We start from the raw sequence: 21491 nt of genomic DNA on the forward strand, positions 1-21491 counted from the left end.
AGCAAATGATGATTCCAACTCTTATGGGATTTCAAGTCTGAAGATAATTCAGTCTTACTAAAACTACTTAGCTTTATCTGCTCAAACATGCACATTTTCATCTACCCACCCACTCACTCACTCTCTCCAAACCACTAACTAGCCCTAGAGATAGCAGCTCAAAAACTCAGTCACCATTCCCGTTCCACAGGCCACTTCACCCTCTGCGAGTCTCCCTTCTACTCCATTTCACAGGCCAAGGGAATCTTGGGATTTTGGTTTCACTACTACTCATTTCCTTTTCCAATTTTCCACATCTGAAAAGTCACTGTGGCATCTACTATTCTTAACAGCTTAAAAATTCACTGATTATTGCAAAAACTTTCATAGTGCCTTTCATGGGGTAACTTTTCTATTGCTCCGATAAAGTAGCTACCAATCATCACCCCATTTGCAAAAAAAAAAAGAGATATAAACGAGGAAGATAGGTGCTTTTTACCATCAGTGACAGATACAAAAAATAAAAACTGACTTTCTAGACTTCATTTAGGGATATATTGAAAGAACAATGATTATTAACAATTTCTTTCCAGTATTTCTTGTAACTCCTCAGAATAGATGCTGTAATCCAAAGAGGGGCTGATTAAGAAATATGGATGACTGGGGGCACCTGGGTGGCTGAGTGGATTGACTATCCGACTCTTGATATCGGCTCAGGTCATGACCTTATGGTTTGTGGCACAAGTCCCGCATGGGGTTCCATGCTGAGCACGGAGCCTGCTTGAGATTCTCTGTCTCTCTCTGTCCTTTCCCCATTTGTATTCTCGCTCTCTCACTCTCAAAATAAATAAAGTTAAAAAAAAAAAAAAAGCAATATGGATGACTGGGCCAGCAGCAGTGGGGTGCTAAAGCGGAGGTTCAGTTACCGCTCCATGAAATATTGCACAGTGTAATTTAGTCACCTTTCAAATTTAAGCTAGTCAGTATTACAGTATTTTGGATTCTAAGATCTTCATTTCTTCTGAGGTTCTGGAAAAATATCAGTATTTATGACCAAACTGACCTTTTCATACTCCACTCTTCCCAGTAGTGGGCAAAAAATCAATTAGCAAGATAGGTAGTAGGAACTCCAATTCACTGGGGACTCTCAGAGCCTCCACCATAGGAAGTGGTTTTACAACCATCTCTTCTGGTGCTACAAATAAGGTTCACATTCTTCAGAAGGTGTTAGAGACAGAAGTGGCTACAGAAATGCTGAACTTGCCTCAACTCAATCACCCTGAGGTGGATATTTTTTAGGATTCGGCTGATCAAAGACAGAGCTTATCCATACATAATGTGCTACAAAAACAAGGCTTTTGGCATCTAAACCTCCAGCACATCACAAACTTCCTGCTATTATCTAATATCCCCCCAACTCAGCCATCACTGTTTCCATGGTAACCGACAGAGAAATAGCAGCCTGCCAAATGGCTTTTGTGGTTCCTTTTCTGGCTTGTTTTTCAGTATAGAATTAAAGCTAGCTGGGAAAAGAACGAGACTAATCTTTACAGCAGGGACACGATACATTTTGGAAAGTACAACTAGGTTTGGGACAAGGAGTGTAGACAAACTTTAATGAGCCCAGCTTGATAGAATAAAAAAAGGCTCTTGGTTTCTAAAAAATGTCTACTCAAGTATATTTGGTAAGCTTTCTGTCTTGAGATAGTATATCCTGATATTGTCTGGAAGACAGATATGGTGCCATCCACTCTGTCTTTAACTGAATTAACAAAAGAAGGGATGGGATGAATGGAACGGCAAGATCAGGCAAGTCTACCATGCCCCAGGTACCTTGTTACCATTAAAGGAAATGTAAGTTACTCTGAAATCAAACTGAACGGGAAGGAGTTGCCTGCTTGGACTAGAGAACAGTGAAGAAGGATCTCTTAGGGGAGAGAAATGTCTGTCCTGGGGATGATGCATGCATGAAGCTGACTGAGCCAACTGTATGAATCAGAGGGGCCCTCATACTTAGGAAAACAAAGATCTCCTCACCATCTCGGCACAGGGAGAAATTGTGAGGAATGCAATGTGTAGAACTGGGGCAGCTTTCAGAAGAGCAGCAGCTACAGAGATCTGCCTAAAGTGCCAGACTGCACAACAAACAGCTGCTGCAGGGGTGGAGGAGACTGAATGTTTAAAAAAAAAAAAAAAAAGAAAAAGTGGCCCAAAACATATGCTTTTCTGTCTCAAAACTGCATACTTGAATAAAGTACACAAAAATCTTATGATTCTTCTATGTCACTTCCAGATGAGAGACTCTGACTCAAGTCAAACAGGTATTTAGATTCCCTTCTGATAGGTAAAAACGAACTGGATTTTGACAAGAGATGCCCTCCCACAACCTCTAACATTCCGAATGTCTTGTTGACAGACATGAAAATTACAACCCACAGTGGCATACTAAGTTAGGTTCCTAAGAGTTTCCTGACAGAAAGTCAGACTCCTACAAATTCTACACAGAAGACTAACGTAATTTATGCTTTTTAATTTATGCTTTTACCTTGAGTTGTATGAATCATGAGTCATGTTCTCAGAGCTCTCACTGGAGTTTAGAAAGAAAAGTAGACACAGATTTGCAATAACCACTTCCTTTCAATCCTTCAGAAAAGAGATCATTATAATAAGATAAAGATGATGCACCCTAAGGCTGTCAACTCAAAGAAAGGCTTCTGTGCACTTCTAGTTTAGCTAGATTTGTGGAGCCCTGAATTTTTTGAAATCTATGTTAAAAAACTTGAACAAGTCTTTCCAAAAGTTTAAACTTGGGTCTTGTTTACCCAAGAATGGAACTTACAGGTTCTGGGGGAAAAAAGCCATTTTTAAATAAACTGGGTTCAGTAATGCATGATTATAATTCCCAATATATTAACCTTCAATTTTCCCATTAAAAAAACCTTTTTTTTAAATTTTTTATTTATTTTTGAAGGAGAGAGAGATAGAGCATGAGCGGGGGAGGAGCAGAGAGAGAGGGAGACCCAGAATCCAAAGCAGGCTCCAGGCTCTGAGCTGTCAGCACAGAGCCCGATGCGGGGCTTGAACTCACGAACTGTGAGATCATGACCTGAGCTGAAGCCGGACGCTTAACTGACTGAGCCACCCAGGCACCCTTCAATTTTCCCATTAAAAAAAATTTTTTTTTAATATTTATTTATTTTGGACAGGGAGAGACAGAGCATGAGCAGGGGAGAGGCAAAGAGAGAGGGAGACAGAATCTGAAGCAGGCTCCAGGCTCTGAGCTGTCAGCACAGAGCCTGACACGGGGCTCAAATTCAGACTGCGAGAGCATGACCTAAGCTGAAGTCGGATGCTCAACCGACTGAGCCACCCAGGCGCCCCCCCCCACCTTTAAAAAATTTTTTTTTAAATATGTATTCAATTTTCCTATTTTAAACAAAAGCCAGAATTGAAAGGACATGCAATTACTTCAAAATTAATCATAATTACGATGACGCAGGAAGCCAAAACTGATTACAGTCAATAGTCTGAGGTGAGGCATTAACACCTTTATATTTCTTCCCAAATCTGTTTTCTCAGCCAACTTTAAGATCTCAGACGAATTTTCTTACTTATTAGGTCTATATTTTTGTCAAATCTGCCATCATGAGTGTAGTGCAGATTCCCTTGCTACTAGCAGACAATTACAGGGACTTTACCACATCTTTAGTATTTCATGACCTGTGCTTTCACTACACTCATCAAAATAAACTGTAAGACTTCAGAAGATAAACCTTCAGTATGGGCCATCTCCCTCAGAGATCTTTATTCCAAATGGTTGCTTTCGGACACAAGGCTGTGTGGTAGTTGTATTACCCATCTACTCGTTAACCTATAACGTAAGTGAGGTTTATTACCAAGAAATAGCTCTTGATGGCCACGAATAATGTTTTTATATGCGAAAATGAAGACCTTCAGTTGCCTGGAGGGGAAATGGAATGGGAATATTCTGGGCACAAGAACACTGCTAATGCTTAATGACTGGAAACTGCTTCTACAGTAAAACTATCCAGAAAGCATGCTTTGGGAATCCTTAAGCTTCAAATCTGTAAATAGGCCACAAGTGTTTTTAAGAAGGGGGTGGTGTGTATGTGTATGTGAATGCATGTGTGTAAAGAAACAGTGATTGGACAAGTAACTACCTGGCAACAAAGAAGATACCTGTAAGGCTGCAAGTGAGGATTATCCCAAACATCGTGCTGGCTCTACCAGCGGACGTGCCACTCGGAGAGATGGAAGGGTGACTTCCATAGCAAGGCACAGCACCAGGAGGGAAAAGACGACTTCATCTTACTCAATTACTGCTACAGCCAGATCCCAGGACCAGGCTTGACAAAAAGTTGGTGTGGTTATGTCCGGCTTGAGAAGAGGATCTGAACTTAAAAATGAAACATGTGCTGTTCCTCTGCTATTCACATAACAGGAGCCTTACCAAGGGCAGGATGAATTATTCATGTAATTTACCTGACTGGGTTTTCACCGAGTAGAAGGCCGCATATAAAAGCATAACCATATCCAAAGAGAGTATGGCAAAGGTTGGGTCGTCTGCTTCTCAAGTGGTACTCCCCCTGGTACAGGAGAAGGCTAATCAATCACCAATGAAACTGGGAAGGCCAGTCAAACTGCTCAGAAGCAAGTTCGCTCAACACATCACTGGCAACTGACAATCCCCTGCTAGCACAGACCAAAGAAACAAAGCAAAGAAAACCTAATCAAGGGAAATTATACCAACAAAAGCTGCCTAATGGCATAAATGCAAAATAACACAATATGCTTCAAAATACCATGCTTGGAAACCGAAATACATGTCAGGAAAGCAGCCCAGTCCATTAACTATGTTCTTAGAGGAAGCATATCTGATGAAGAACAGACATGAGCACTGGCAGGCTAATAATTATTTGGTCTGGATTAGATCATATTCTAAACACAGCCTTATAAGCCTTTCCACACTGACTGGCTCTGGTTTACTGTTATAAACTAAATGACTGGGAACCTTGGTAAGAGAAAGACACAAAGATAATAAGATCATTTGGTAGAGGTTTGCTCTTTTCTTTGAGTTTCTACTACCTTTCTACCTATCTTAATCCTAGGGTCTTATACTTTTTTGATTTAAGAAAGTCAAAACTCCTAGTGTCCCTGAAATATCCTGTAACATACGTAAAACCCGGGACGGAAAACTAAAGTTATTATGTTTAGTTACTGCTTCTCTCCCTGAATTTGGACAACCATCTCTGAGAATTTGGCTTGAACTTCATCTTTCTGAGAGAATCACAGGTTCATCTGTATTTCAGAAGATGGCTAAGAAGGCAATGAGGATGCTCACGATGTTCCCTTCCAGAAAGGTGGCAACACCGCCATGGAGAAGACTTACAATGAAGCCTTCCTCAGGGGTGTCTTCCTCATGCTTTCTTCCTTTCCAGTCTTGTACCTCCCAGCTCGAGTCTTCCCTTTATAACCCCTCCTTCACAGCACTTATCATAATTTCAGTCATTTCAGTAATTAGTAACATCTGTCTATCCCCTGTATCCATGAGGACAGGAGCTATCTCTGTTCTTTCCACCAAAGGAAATGAGCCCCCGAAGCCTGGCACATGGCAAGCAATTTCTGTTGGATAAGTGAATGAATGAATAAATGGCCACTCTGGGAGACAAAAGGTAACCATGGGGTAGGCGATCAGTTGAACAGGTTTCAACAACAAAACATGTACTCTTACCCTCTAAACCTGAAAACAGCAGCTTTTAAGAACTCTACTTTTTTCACAGAATATTAGAAGGCAGGAAGAACATGAAAAAAAAAAAAGAGAGAATACTCACTGGTGGGGGCTTCCTTCTCATCTCAAAAGTGCGTGTGGCACCAAAACTCAGCGAAGCAATGATGGGACACCTCCCTAGCGACGGTTCATCGTCACTATGCCAGTCGACACTGTCTTTCTCATTTCGGTAAAGGTTGCAGAGCAAGGAGTTGAAGGTGTGGCCAGTGTTCTTTTCAATCTGGTCCTTCAGTGTGAGCAGCACAGGATGCCACTGCAATCATCAGGCCAAGAGAAGGGACAGCCACATGTAAAACAGAAAGTGCAAAGTCAGTCTTAAATCAACAGGGCCATGGAATAAGCAAAACACACTTGGAATGCAATAACCAATGGCAAGAGGAATAGTTTAATTCCCTCCCATTATTTCTATTTTGAAGCAAATTGACCTCTATCATTTTATTAAGGTACTAAAATTTGGTCCAGCACTATCATGAGGACCAAGCCTTTCTACCCATCTCAACTGTTCTGTGTTAAATACATGACCCCACAAAGAAGCAAGTGTCATTATATTCAGGGCAGTCACCTCAGTGAGTCATTAAGAAGGTGAATGCAACAGTCTGGGCTCTGCCGCCATGGCTGATGGGTTGCCAGGTAGTTGGCAGATACAGACCGAAGTCTGAGGAATCAAACAACTTTTCTGCTGGGTGGCTCTCTGTTCATTCGATTTCTATTTTATCATGAATGACAGAATTGCTTTTAAAAAAGGTATTTAATATTTCCAGAGTGGCTATCTTCCTAAAAATAGAACCTAGAAGGAAAAAACATTGTACAGAATGGAATCATGACGTGGCCTTGATAAATACATGGGCTGTGAACTACATACAGTTTAAACAGATTCCACAGCCCTGTCTCCTGAGCACCCAGTTCTCGTATGTAGTTTATATTTGGAACACAGTCTTGCCACATATACTACAGGAAGCTATGACCCCTGACCTTACGCTGTACTTGGGGAGTTACAATCAGCATGGCTGTATTAGTTGTGAGAATTCTGTCCTTTCTCCAAGAAACCCCAAGTGCATTACAGAGCTTCCTTTATGACAGTGGTTCTCACACCACTATCAAAAATGATTGAGGACCCCCAAAGAACCTGTTTATATGGGCTGCAGCTATGATGTTTATCATGTTAAAAATTAAAACTAAAAAAATTAAACTACTGGTTAATTCATTAAAAAAAATACAAACCCATTATATGTTAATAGAAATATTATCTTATGAAAAATAACTGTATCTTCCAATACAAAAAAAAATGGCAGGAAAAGTGGCACTGTTTTGCATATATCTTTAATGTTTGTTTCAAGAGAGTTGATTCTCCTATCTGCTTCTGCATTCAATCTGTTACAATATGTTGTTTTTGTTGAAGTACATGAAGAAAATTGGCTTCACACGGATATGTAGTTAGAAAATGGAGGAGTCTTTTCCAGCCTTTCCAAATAATTGTGGATATTCTTTGATATTACACCAAAACTCAACAAGTACTGATTTCTTAAAGGTTAGTTACAGTGTGGAATCTGAAACCATATCAATAAACTTCTCATATTCTCTTACATTTAAATCCACTGGGCCAGACTGCACTTTGAATGAGTCTTTTAATCTTGCATGATTCTGTAATATCAAGTATTGGTCATGTGGAAAATACGGATCCAATGAGTAATGCAGATCTCCTGCTGACACATTTCATTATACGATATAAAAAATCATATCCATTAATATTACCAATGATCTCATCAGAAAAGTCTAAGTAATAGGAAGAGGTCAGGCTCAAAGTGACAGATACGACTTTTTCCAAATTAGTAATTTTGCTTGGAAACTCAACTTTTATAAGTAACAAATCATATCTACTGTTCCCCTTGAAGTGACAGTCACTTCATTCATTTACGTCTGCCAAATACTCAAGTCTGAATAACTACAGTTTGTCTGTTAGTTGTTCTTCCAAATAAATGTGGTCCATGATAAAAGCAGATAGTTCAGCTATAGCTTAAACAATCACACAAGTGTTTTTCCTTGACAACCATTATACTTGGCTTTGTAGCAGGAGTGCTTTATGCATACCTTCCATTTCATCAAACTATTAAAGAGAGATGAACTCAAATATTGAGACTTAATAAAAGTAGTAATGTTTACTGCTTCGAGGAACATTCTTAAATGAAATCAGCTTTTTTTTTTCTTAAACTGGAAGTGCATGGTGGGGAAGAATACTGTGATTACTCATAATAGTCTGGCGACAACACCCTGATTCATGCTAAGATACCAACAGTCCTATCCACCATTACTTTTGTATCGTCAATGCAAATTCGACACAGTGAAAGTGTCACGCATCATATAGTTTTAGTATTATTACAGAGATAGTTTTGACCTGTGGACTCCCCAAAAGGATTTAGTGGAGCCTTCCAGGTATCCACAGAGTCTACTTTAAAAACTCTACTTTAAAGAATCCCTTCAAAGTCATGTTCAATGTATTGCAGTGAAGGAATACATGTTCAGCAAGGCAAGCATAATATTCTAAGTATATCCCATGGCTACTGTCAGGTAAAACTGCCAAGGAATCACTCAGCTTTGCTGTGATGTAGAAATTGTGGTAAACTGGGGTTCCTTATTACGGATATGAACACTACATTCTAAGCAGAGGATTTTTTAAAATAAACAACGACAATAACAAACCAAACTCACATCAGTGAAACATAAATGTTATTAAACTAACCTATGTTCAAGAGAATAAATGTCAAAGTGAAATTCCATAATAATGTTAGCAAGCTGTATTTCCTATTTGTTTTATGGCTATTATCTTCACGGAGATAAAGATCAGATGCTAGAATTATACACTTAGCAAGAAAAACAAGAAAGTAAAAGAGGAAGATAGCTTTTCTGCAATGTGACTGGGAAACTAATTAGCACTTCCCTGACTTGCTTAGGGACTGAGCACTGTGATAACTCCAAGTTTGCATTATGTTTCTAAGTGGGTATATATTTTTACTGGCTATTTTTGGTGGTGAAGTAAGGAGAAAAAAGGGGATAATGAACTAGAGGATTAATTTAGACTCTCCAACCAATACTCTATATACAGATCCCTCAGAACTGAATGTCTAAATTAAAATTCAGCATCATCTCACCGTTTAGTGAAGGCATTCTATCCTTAAAAGACATTTGAGGAAAAGAGTATGAGAAAATATGAATCACAGAAGTAAAAGGACCTATTCAGTGGATTTCAAAGTGTTTTGCACAGTCCTAGGTACCACAGAGGTGTCTCTCTGGGATTATGGGAGGACAGAGGAAGGGTCAAGCTGGGGGGACCCCAGCCAGTCAAGGCACTCCTTGGTTTTCACACATCAGGTTCATATAAGATTTAGGTCAAAAAAGACTAAAGGAAGTTTAATAACCTCTGACTGAATTTGCCTCTGTGCTTTGGGTTATTAAGCTTGAGGTAATAATAATTTTTAAAGTTAAAATTAAACAAGAACCCCGAACACACACATATACCCTTAAAAAAACCTATGAAAGAGGCATCTCTTTTGATTTTGTTCAAGATGGGATATAAACAAACTAAATCTGTTAGCAGTAAATACAAAGTCATAAGCCAGCCAAATTCAAATTAAAGAATTCTAATTTGACAACCTTAACATCTAACAAAAAAGCTTGCTTCAATAAATTAGGGTATGTACACGTAGATTATGGAATATTATGTAGCTATTAATATGATGTAAAAGACTATTCAATGATATATGTTAAGGATATAGTTAAATGAAATGCAGTATACCTAATTGTTATTTTTATAGAAAAACTCTATATATTTACCTAAAAAAAAAAAAAAAAAAAAGACTGGAGCCAAACATTAGGTGGAAGAATTATCCAAAATTTTAATATTCTTCATGCTTATCTATAGTTTCTAAATTTCCAATAATAAATTCGTATTACATACACTGTAAGAAAAAGACTGTCATTAAAAAATTCTTTTGAAGGGTTGTCAAAAAGTCCTCAAAGCGTAAACAACCATTCTATCAGGATATCTCATGTGCCTTATGTTTACTCTAAAGCAGCGGTTCTCAGCCAAGGGTAATTCTGCCCCCCTCTCCGCCCGCCCCCAGCAGACGGCTGGCAATGTTTGGAGTCACTTCTGTTGTCACAACTGGGTGAAGAGTGCTTCTGGCATCTACTGGGTACAAGTCATGGATACTGCTAAACATCCCACGACGTACGGGACAGCCCAACAACAAAGAATTACCCAGCCCAAAATGTCAGTAACACCAAGGTTGAGAAATCCTGTTTTAAAAGATGAGCTAAAATGATGACAAAGAACTTCTTCCCTAGAGCCTGTTTAATCCTCAACTTCTTTGCTATGGCTGTTGACAAGAAGGGAAATTAATTCTGACAGAAATGTGGCCAGCCATCTGTTGGATTGATCTAATTTCGTTCTCTTTGTGTTTCCAAATCAACCTCAGATATAAAGGGTCTCAGCCTTTCCCTGGGTCACATTCTAAATGCAGCCCTACAAACAAAAGCATGCAGCTATCTCCTTATGTGAAAAAGCCATGTCCCCACTCCCATCCCCATCAATATTCTGTCCCTGAACATGTAGTTTATTACAACAAGTTACTAGAAGCTCTAAAATGTGTCATATTTCTATGTATCCCAAAGCCATTAAGCAAAACTCCATTTTCTTCAAAGTCTCTTTCAATAAAGCATAAAATTATTTGCCAAAGGGCAAGATTCCAGGAACTAAACAGGGAGCTATTTCTTGGACCTTAACTCTATCCTTTGGGCAAGCTTAATTTATATACTAGAATCTCTTTGTCTACTGTCATGGAAACTTTTGAAAACAAAAGATGTGAAATAAGAAATAAGCCAAAGCAATGATAAGATGTAAGTCTAAGAACTACAGCCACAGAATGAGTACAAAGTCAACAAGAAAAATACCAGATTTTTTCACAAATGGCAAAAGAGCCTGAGAAATGGAAGGAGATGTTCTGACCTCACTGGCCAGTCATAAGAACTTGGGTCCACAGCAAACGTGTACAAGGGTGTACACAGAAGGCTATGGCCAGAAAAGCTGGGGGACGGGAGGGATGTGAAGAAATGGTTCCTCTTCCTGAAATCCTTGAGTCTGGTTCCAGTTTATTCTAGTTCCAATTTTTTTTCTCATCCTCAGAGTTTATCTCTAGATCAAAAAGCACATCAAGAGTGACAAGCACAAAAACTCAGTGTTTGAACTCAGAGGATTTTTTAAACTAGGAACCATCATGCAACTCTGCAAGCTATTTTACAGTACTGTTATTTTATAGTACTCTACATTTATAGTACACAGTCCATAAAACCATACCAACAACATTCCAACATACGTGAGCATTTGGTTCCATAGTGATTCTTGAATAAGTGTAAGGAAGTTCTCCATACCATGCTGTAAGTCTTGGTTGCTTGTAAGTTACATCTGAGAAAGAAAATACAGGGCCTTTGAAATGGTTTAACGCTATTTAAGGGGTACCTACTGAGCACCATGCAATGTGCAAGAAGCTATGAGAAATACAAAGGCAGAGTAAAGATGGGCTCTGACCCACGGTTCCACCCTGAGGACATGGGATTTCAGGAGAAGAATGGGTAAGAGCTCAAAGAAAGAAGACAAGAGAAGGTATGTTGGCAGAAACCGTATTGGCAAAGCTCTGAGAGTACGTGTGACTCGTTTGCATCAGTGATGACATAAACAAGGGTGGAGTCACACTTCAGAAAGGTTCAGATTAGAGAAGGTCTAAAAAGCAGGATATGGAGTCTGAACCCTCATAGGCAGGAATCTGTGGCACCAACATCCATATAAGAAACAAGATAAACTGTTCATCCATGTGCCACCTTTTGATTTTGATGAAGAAAAAAGTGCTCTGACCAACCATAGCATGTAGCTGACTGTAGTCAGAAGTTTTTGATGTTCAATATATTTAGTAGGGGGTTATCCACAATCTACTATTTTTTCCCACAATTGATATCAACTGCTACAATAAGAACAATAATTATAAAGGCAGCTAACATTCACTGAAGGCTTACTGTGTATGCACCAGTCATTCTACTAAGCACTTATCATGCATTACCTCCCTTAATTATCACAACATAGGTATTATCATTAGTCCATTTTACAGACCAGAAAACCAAGAATTGGAAAACTATGTAACTGTAATTTGCCTAAAATTAACAATTACTTTGAATGACAAAGCCAGCAATCAAAGCCAAGTCTGCCACTGCTGTGGAATCTCTGGGAGTTAGGAGAAAAAGCAGACTCCTGACTTCCAAGTCCCACAAATGAAGCCAGTATACTCTGCCTCTTTCTTTACAGAAAATCTGAATTCACACAATGTGCGAATTTTTACGACAGGAAATTTTACGCTAGGGCATAGACGCCCTCCAGTGGACACCTCTGGTCCAGCAGCTGTGCTGCTTGTGGGTGACCACGGAGGAGCAGGCTCCGAGTCCTGTCATCTTTGCAAGTTCAGGAGAGTACAAATGCTGAAATGGAAAGACACTGGACTCTTCTACTGAAACTAAAACGAGGATAAAAAGCTGGCAATAAGGATCATACAAGAACATATGCCGAACAGATTTGGAAAAAAGAAAGCTCTGGAGGTTTCTATGAAGAAAGAGGTAAGCTGTCACTATTTGAAGTAATAATGGTAGCAAACAAACTCAAAAAGATAGAAGTATGTCAAGCACAGGTCAGCCAAACCACATATCCTCTGGTTCCTTGAACTCCCACCTCCTGGCTCCTGCCCTGTTCTCTGACCTCTGGGCCTTCCACCTGCTCTTTCATCTGCCTGGAACACTCTTCCCTGTCCCTTTTGGCTGGCAAATCCCTACTCTTCTGTTTAATTGAGACTGGCCGTGGTGAAAGAAGCAACGGTGTCTCTAGAGAGACCAAGTGGCAACAAGTGCCATCTCAGACACGTGCTTACCCTCTCTGATGCCGGTCCTCTGTTTCCAGGGAACAACCTCACAAAGTTGTTCCAATACCCAGTCGGCTTCTTTCAGGTCTACAAAGCCAGGATACAAACACACCCTTGATGAAGAAAGAACCATTATTAACTAAAGAACACAGAAAAGATGGGCTAGTCTCTAACCATTAGTGAAGTCAGTTAATTTGGATGCTTCCTTTCATGGGTAGATGAACTCATCTTGCCATACCTCCCATGGCAAGCAGGACATGACGTTCCAGATGTGAAACAAACTTTCACGTTAAGACAAATAAGAGGCAATAAAGGAAAAAGAACGCATGAGGGCTTTTACAGACACACTTCAAATACTGCTCCCCTACCACTTGCTGTGAAACTTTGGGTAAATTACTTAACTTCTATGAAGGCTGGTTTTTCTTACCTGTAACACAAAAATGATATCCCCCTCACAGGCTCACTGTGAAAAGTAAACTAACAAAATGCCTGGCCCTGTGTTATTCTAACAATTGGTTGTCTTCTGAGACTATGTCAGTTGTAGGGAAAACGACCATTTATGACTGTATCAAAATAAACACTTCCAAATGAGGGTTCTTTCTGTCACTGAATATATACTTATTTCATTAATGCCAAGTCAGCTCAAAATCATTTTGGATATCCTTCTTTGTTCTGAAAGCCCTTGGAACATTCTGTCAAACTTCACTCTTTGAAGGTGTCTTTGATTTTTTCAGAGCCAAAACGCACCTGAAGCCATACCTGTTTAACAATGAGATGAGACCAAAATAATGCAACTGGTTTTCTTGTGTGACTGTTAAACTTGCTTTAAAAGAGATTCTGAAGCTCTTTCTAAGCAATTCATTTAGATATGCAAGTTCTGATATATTTATTTTAAATGGCCATTTAAAATAAATTATTTTATAGTGACTTAGCAAACTCATGCATTAAGGGGATGCTTCCAAAATTTTCATTTTAATAATGATTAATGCCTACTATACCCTAAATTGCACATGCTTTAACTTTAATGAAATCTACCTTAATGTAGATTAAGGTATTAACTTACTCATGTAGATTAAAGATTAACATAATGTAACACATATAAAAATATATGTAGTAATATGATTAATGCAATAATAAATGAAATGATATATATAATGTAATATAATAGTAATAAAATGGAGCATTCAAAGAACAGAAGTAGAGGCTAGGTCACCTGTAATTTTAAGTTACTATGTGGTACTAGGAGAAAGTACTTAATCTCCCTGGGTCTCATTTTCTCACCTGAAAAATTGCAGAATAGTTACTACACCTGACAGAGAGGCTATGAAAATGTTTTGGAGTCAGAAATGTTATATAAAAAGAGATATTACCAAAATCTCACTCCCCAAGATTTTCAGAGGCAGAAGTTACCTATCTCAAGTAAGGGAGTAGAACATTTTAAGAGACTATTAACTGAAAAATAATTATGAACTTTCCAGGGAGGATTCACTTACCTAGATACGCCTGTGGGTGACACGCTGATATCATACACACCTTCTCTGCTACATAAATCAAGAAAACAGACTCATTGGGATCAGGCAAAATAATACACTCCACCCAGTGGAAGGGCTGTGCTTTGCAGTTCCCAAACTCCTGATCACTAGAATGATTTCACAACGAGGGTGCACTATGAGGGAGGCCTAACCCCACCTTCTTCCACCAGCGAGACGAAGAGTAAGATGGTGGCAGACCACTGATGTCACTGGGAATTGAATCCTGATGGAATCAGGCCATGGAGACAAAAACTGAGATAAAATAAATTCTGATTCTACCCCTCTGTATGTCATCCACAATTGAGGCTGCTATGGTCCAGAAATCTATCACACGAAGGCAGCACATCTCTTTGGAGACCCTGGAATAGGTGCATTTAACAGGAAGCAAGTCCATCTCAGGGCTATGAGCTGCTGTTGCTTTCAGATACATGTCTAATGAGGTTCCTGCCTGATTAAAAAAGGTTCCCCACCAACTTTTCAAGGGTCCCATGATGTGGCTCCACTTCCTGACAGCTCCCACCCACTCATGATCCTCCCATTGCTATTTGGAATCTCCTGAATACACTACCGTATTTCTAATCCTGCTTTTCTACAAGCTGGAATACCCCCTCGCCCTCCTCCATCACCTGGCACCCGCAATCCAACCCACCCGAGCTTTGGTCCCACAGAAAATTCTAATTCATCCTTCAAAATCTCAGCTCAGTCTCACCTCCTGTAGCGCTTTCCTGACCATTAATCCACCCAAATAATGTTAACCATCTCATTCTCCATGCTACCAGTAGACCTTACTATAAGTCTACTGTTTCAAAATATACACTACTACAATTTACCTTATTACATGTCTATTTCATTTACAAGACTGTGGGCTACTGACGGGCAAGCAATGGGTTACCGTTGTTTCCCAGTGCCTAGAACATAGTAGATGGGCAGTAAAAAGCTTAGAATTTAACCAAATGTGCAAAAGTACAAAACTGTTCCAGACGTGCAAGGTGGTGAGGTCCACAGTGAGAAAACAGACACCCAGACTGCATAGGTTCCTATGCCAGAATAATGGTGTCAGATCCTCCCAGACAGGGGTAAGTTACAGAAAATAATATAAAGGGACAGTGTTCACATCACCCTCTGCCATGCGAGCCAGAAGTTCATGATCTGTGAGCTGGGCTCTCAGGCAGACTGTGCAAGCCCCTCTGAGCCAAAATGTAGGCAGGGTTATTGTCACATACATTCATCATGTCTCTAAATGAGCGGCCTATAGTTTCCCATAGTGTGAACACAATGTTTCATTGTGATATATTTTGGGCCACATTAAGAAACTGGCTCAGTTCAAATGTGGGTGACATTTCTGGTTATCAAATAAAAATCTAACAGAGCCAACTTTACATAACCAGAATTAACAAATGCTGGGATCAAACAGGAAGTTTTGTCATTTTGCTATGACCTGAATATTCACAACTGCCCATTTTTTCAGCCTGCATGTCCCACATGTACCTCGTAATAGGTTTCATGGTTTTGTTTCTTCTCTTTATCACCAATGGAGGCAATGTCACACTGGTACTTACAAACAATCAAAGAGTGTTAGAGCTACCACACTCTGCCTTAAGTGACTATGTGGTCCAAATCCTAATATCACAGACAAGGAAACTAAAGTCCTGAGAAATGGCCTTAACTTACCTAAGGACTCGTTACATAGCTAACTAGTGGTAAGGCCACAACTTTGATACCCTCTTTCAAAGTATGATGACCTCGTGTTAGTTTCACATTTTTCTAAGCTATACAAGTCGACCTGCAAATAGCCAAACAGACTAACAGACTGTTCATGAGCAATAACATGCAAACGCTAATTTGTTAAAATAAAAGGATGCGTGGGGCGCCTGGATGGCTCAGTCGGTTAAGCGTCCGACTTTGGCTCAGGTCACAATCTCGCACTCTGTGAGTTTGAGTCCCATGTCGGGCTCTGTGCTGACAGTTCAGAGCCTGGAACCTGCTTCGGATTCTGTGTCTCCCTCTCTCTCTCTGTCCCTTCCCCACTCACACTGTCTCTCTTCCTCAAAAATAAATAAACATTAAAAAAAATAATAATAAAATAAAATAAATAAATAAATAAATAAATAAAAAGATGCTTTCTACTGGCAATTTATGTACATCAGATGGAAACTGAAAAGCAGGAAAAGAGAAGTCAAAGCATCTTTCGTTAATTTTGGAAAAGAATGTTTTATATGCTGATCAGTATAAGAGGAATTATAAATTAAAGAGGTTATTTTATATACAGATCAATTTAAGAATTTAAACTGCTCTGGAACAAGTAAGTAAACATTTAAAGCCCTCTAGATTTCTAACAGCTTTCATTAAGCATTGCTAGTCGAACAGTACCTAACTAAAGTCTTCTCAAATATCCAGGTTTTAAGGACTAGGAAAAAACCTCCCTGTCTTTTTTTTCTTTTTTTAAGTAGGCTCCACACCCAGCGTAGAGCCCAACATGGGGCTTGAACTCACGAACCTGAGATCAAGACCTGAGCTGAGATCAAGAGGTGGACACTCAACCAACGGAACCATCCAGCTGCCCCCACTCTGTCTTTACCTAGGAGATATTTTCACTTACTGTCTGCAGATATCTTAGTGAAACAGGGTCAAGAAACCTACACAAGTCAGAGATCAACGTACAGGCATCTTATGGCATTTTCCACACCATTAACAAATTGTGAAAGGTTTCCCAAAAGACCAAGTTTAAAGATGTCTAAGATACAAATACCCCAGCCTAAAATTAAGACAGTAATTGGGCCATTAGCTTCCTTCCAGCTGGAAAAAAACTGGGTGAGTTATCTGGGCTCTCCATTTTACTGCGGGCAAAAAATACAGAATGGCAGCAAATTACTTACTCAATCACTCGTGGCTCTGGGGCTCTGCGTACTACCTGCAAGGAACAGGCAGATTTTACTTCTGGAATGATCCCTAATCCTCAGAAAGACTTATCTGCAGGATTATCATATCCTCTCATTACTGGTAAAAATAAATCAAGTTTAAAACTATCCTTTTTTATTCCAAGCTCTTACTATGCCACTAGAGACCCGTGTCTGCTTTTCTTAGAACTACTTCACAGTTACTAGTGGGGCAAGAAAAAATAATAAAAGTAGAATCAACCCATTTTCCAAGCACCCAGTAATTCTGGAAAAATCTTTCCAGGAGATTTTTTTTTTTTTAATGTTTATTTATTTTTGAGAGAGAGAAAGAGACATGGCATAAGTGGGGGAGGGGCAGAGAGAGAGGGAGACACAGAATCTGAAGCAGGCTCCAGGCTCTGAGCTGTCAGCACACAGCCCAACATGGGGTTCGAACTCATGAGCTGTGAGATCATGACCTGAGCTAAAGTCGGATGCTCAACTGACTGAGCCACCAGGCGGCCCAGGATATTTTTAAAAATAGAAGATACATGAAGAAATAAGTCTTAATCGTTATTTTTACAAGCACTACTAAAGCAAAATGCCTGATTTTTAATAACATGTTCCCATGCTATTAAAAAACAGTGAATCTTCACTATTTCCTACAACTTTTCCCTCATGGGGAAAAAAAGCTAAAAAATCAGGCATTGTAGTAGTTGAAAATTTCAATCCAATTCCAGAAGCACCTGCTACACTAGTACTAAAGACAGCAAGGGTTTAGGACTGTTAGAACTCAGATAACCAGGGCGCATGGGTGGCTCGGTTCAGTTGAGCGTCTGACTTCAGCCAAGGTCACGATTTCACAGTTGGTAGGTTTGAGTCCCCTGCCGGGCTTTGCACTGACTATGCAGAGCCTGCTTAGGATTCTGTCTCCCTCTCTCTCTCTGCTTATTCCTTGCTCATGCATACGCATTCATTCTCTCTCTCTCTCTCTCAAAAATAAACATTAAAAAAAAAAGGGGGGCCCCTCGGTGGTTGAGTTGGTTAAGCATCTGATTCTGGATTTTGGCTCAGGTCATGATCTCCCAGTTCGTGGGATCAAGCCCCACAGAGCCTGCTTGGGGTTCTCTCCCTCTCTCCCTCTCTCTACACCTCTCCCTGCTCACTCACTCTCTCAAAATAAATAAATAAACATTAAAAAAAAGTACTCCGATAACCAATGCAAGCACTAGTCATGGTATAACCTCCTTCCCCCAAAGTGGGAACTTTATACAGCCATGAGTTGGGAGCAGACTAGAAAGAAATCTTCAGATACACTAAGGAGCTGATAGCCCACATTTCATTATTATTATTATATGCCTTGCATGCTCCTTTTATTAGCGAATGTATTCAGTCACTATTTGAGGATCTACTGTGTGACTACAGCTTTTACAAGCAAACCTCTTAGTGTTGTGAGAGAAAAAGAATTTACCTCCTGGGGTTCTCTGAATACAAACTGTCTATCCAAAAGATGACGCTCCTTGTTTGTCCAGGTCTGACCAGGCCTCTGGTGGAGATGGCTCTTAGCAGTGGTAGCTAAAGTAAGGCAAGAACAGACTCAAACCAGACTCCAAAATGTCTGCTCTACTGAGCAAGAGCCAATAGAGTCTACTTGAAGATAATGTACATTACATCTAGAAATTAATTAGTAAAGTCTGTCGAAGACCCCAAAACACACACTGTAAGGTTTGAGAGCAGGCACTAAATATGAGGAATACTAAATATCAACCCTCAATAAAAGATAGCCATCAAGAAAATCAAAGTACCAGCTACGTTTTAAATAATTCCTTAACATCAACTGAAATGCAGGTGCATTCACACAAGGTCCCCACAGGTTCTTGCCTGGCTGAGCAGTGGCCTGGCTCTTAGCAGGGCCAGCCCAGGCTCCCTGCACTCGGGCTCGCCGTCTTTTGTCTTCCATGTTGACCAAAAAGGCTTCTGCTCTTAGCTTTCAGAACATTTCATTCCTGATTAAAACCACCCAATGGCATCTGTTTAAAAAAAAAAAAAAAAAAAAAAAGGAAAGTGCTTTTAGTTAGGATTATGAGAGCGTAGACTACCTAAGGGAGTAATTATAATTCTTTCAAGCTCAATAGCAATCAGAGATTCTACATCAAAACCACTTTTTTGGCATTTTTGCCAATGAAATTTTAGCTCACAGCCCACATACAGGAGCACAGGTACAAAAAGACAAAAACGGGGAGATTCACAGCACATGTTCTGAACCTATGATCCATTTCTTTACTGATCTAAGAAGGCTTCACATCTCAAGTTCTCAAATGTCACCAGCTCATCTTATGGCTTATTTAGCCCACCAATTTCCAGACCTTCCCAGATCTTCCGAGATGAGATGGGCCCAGGAATCTGTACATTTAACAAATTTCCCCAGGTGGGTAAGGGCGTGTAGCTCCTTCTCATTTAATAGGTGGGGAGACGACGGAGACTGCCATCTGCCCAAAACGAGTTCATGGCAGAGTCCAATACTAACCCTCCACTCCCACCAGATGTGTAGAGGAAGTTTGTATTTTCTCTCAACTGAGACCATAAAAGCTCTTAACACGACCATTGCTCCGTTCACAGGGTAGTTATATTATGTGCCAGGGACAGCTGTTGAAAATAACAGATTTCGGAGCCTCCCCCTAGACCCAATGATTTTGTGGCGTCCCAGAAACTGTTTAACTAACCCCACCTTCCACCCTGGGATTCTTTACCCCATAGAAAGCTTGAGAACCCTGCAGAAGGCAAACAAACAAAAAAAACAAAACACGAGGGCTCTGGCGCCAGCCTGGCTCGCTCTGAACCTAAATCTATCAGTTCCCAGCACATGCAGTTCCCAGCTGCATGACCTGTGTCAGATGACTTCACCTTTCCGCGCCTCAGTTTCATCCTCTGTTAAGAGGGGAACCAATACCTCTCTCACCGCTGAAAAAGGCTGGTCCTCAAGAAGAGTGCGCAACTTTCCCTATTATTAGACTCTTCTCTTCCAGGACCCCGGGATGCGGTCCCAGAGGTAGGCCGGGAAGGGTCCTCGGGGGACGGTCCCCACACCCCCAGGCACCGAGCGGGTGGCCGGGTCGCCACAGCAGCAGCGGAGCCGGGCGCGCAGGTACAAACCTGCTCGGTCCCGAGGCGAACCCCGCCGTCCCGGAGCCGCTCCGCCGCCTGCGCTTGGGGAACCTTAAGGGTGCAGCACCGACTCCAACAGCTCGCAACCACGGGCCGCGGCGTCAGGCATTTCCTCTTGACGTCACGCCCCGCCGCCGCCGCTTCCGGCGCCATCCGCCAGAGTTCGGGCAGCTCCGCGATCCCTGCGCAGGGAGGGCCGGGTCGCTAAAGGCGCCGGTGGGCGGGCCGGGATTGGACCGGAGCACAGATTGAAGGTGGTGTGGGGCCCGGTGAGGAGTGGGGCGTGGCGAGGGTGGGAAAGAAGGCGTGTTTGCCAGGCCCAGGTTCCGCTGGACATAGTCCCCCCCCTCAACCCCCCCCCCCCCCCCCCCGCCTCCGAAAGCCAAACTGCAGAAGTCTAAGCTCCAGCATCCTTGGTCTATACGGAGTGACAGGGTACCTGCGGGGCTGGTGGAAGGGCGACAGGGTTGGGAAACCAGGTAGTGACGTGCTAAGTAGAAGGATTTGAATTCTACCCTGAAAGCTCTGGAGAATGTAATATGCACTTCCTTTGTGCCCCCATTGCAGCCTGTGCACACTTCCATCAATAACACAAAGAGTCATGGGACCACACCTCCGTGGCTCTCCACTGCTAACCAAATTTTGCTTGAGTGAACAGACCTCAGTTTCAGTCCAGACGACACCATTTACTAGATGTATAATCTAGGGCGAATTCTCCATTTCTTTATGAAATTGGCATAGCTCTTGTTGAGAGGGCTAAATGTGGTAATGCATTTAAAGAATTTAGCAGGATGCTTGAAACACAATAGAAATTCAATTGATACTAAGAGTGTCTTCTCTTCACCCCATCTGAGTTTTTAAGAAGCATCTTTTTTTTTTTAACTTTTTATTTATTTTTGAGACAGAGAGAGACAGAGCATGAACGGGGGAGGGGCAGAGAGAGAGAGAGGGAGACACAGAATCGGAAGCAGGCATCCAGGCTCTGAGCCATCAGCCCAGAGCCCGACGCGGGGCTCAAACTCACAGACCGTGAGATCGTGACCTGAGCTGAAGTCGGCCGCTTAACCGACTGAGCCACCCAGGCGCCCCTTAAGAAGCATCTTTAAACTGGCCATGTTAAACCATGTGTCTTACACTGTGAAAATAGCAAACGTAGCACCGAACTGACTGTTTTGTG

General features: G+C 41.0%; 1 protein-coding gene across 5 annotated transcripts in view; it reads right to left on the reverse strand.

The window, feature by feature from the left end:
• The window catches only part of ALKBH3 (alkB homolog 3, alpha-ketoglutarate dependent dioxygenase), a 33015-nt gene extending 12608 nt beyond the window's left edge, over positions 1-20407 (reverse strand). For 2 of the 5 annotated variants that reach the window (XM_040495393.1, XM_040495396.1), the window contains exons 1-9: positions 20303-20407; positions 19031-19179; positions 18621-18724; positions 17150-17184; positions 14235-14282; positions 12751-12854; positions 11158-11246; positions 7373-7429; positions 5832-6041 (exon numbers count right to left, since the gene is read on the reverse strand). In XM_040495393.1, the coding sequence (XP_040351327.1) occupies positions 5832-6041; positions 7373-7429; positions 11158-11246; positions 12751-12854; positions 14235-14282; positions 17150-17184; positions 18621-18724; positions 19031-19109 (726 nt within the window). In that variant the 5' untranslated portion in view covers positions 19110-19179; positions 20303-20407. Of the gene's footprint in view, positions 1-3563; positions 4587-5831; positions 6042-7372; positions 7430-11157; positions 11247-12750; positions 12855-14234; positions 14283-17149; positions 17185-18620; positions 18725-19030; positions 19180-20302 lie in introns of those variants that run through there. The other 3 variants (XM_040495397.1, XM_040495394.1, XM_040495395.1) reach the window with 3 other exon arrangements.
• Positions 20408-21491: the final 1084 nt, after the last annotated feature.

Source organism: Herpailurus yagouaroundi, unplaced genomic scaffold, assembly GCF_014898765.1.
Source record: "Herpailurus yagouaroundi ecotype Mexico unplaced genomic scaffold, PumYag 187, whole genome shotgun sequence".
Lineage (NCBI taxonomy): Eukaryota > Metazoa > Chordata > Mammalia > Carnivora > Felidae > Herpailurus > Herpailurus yagouaroundi.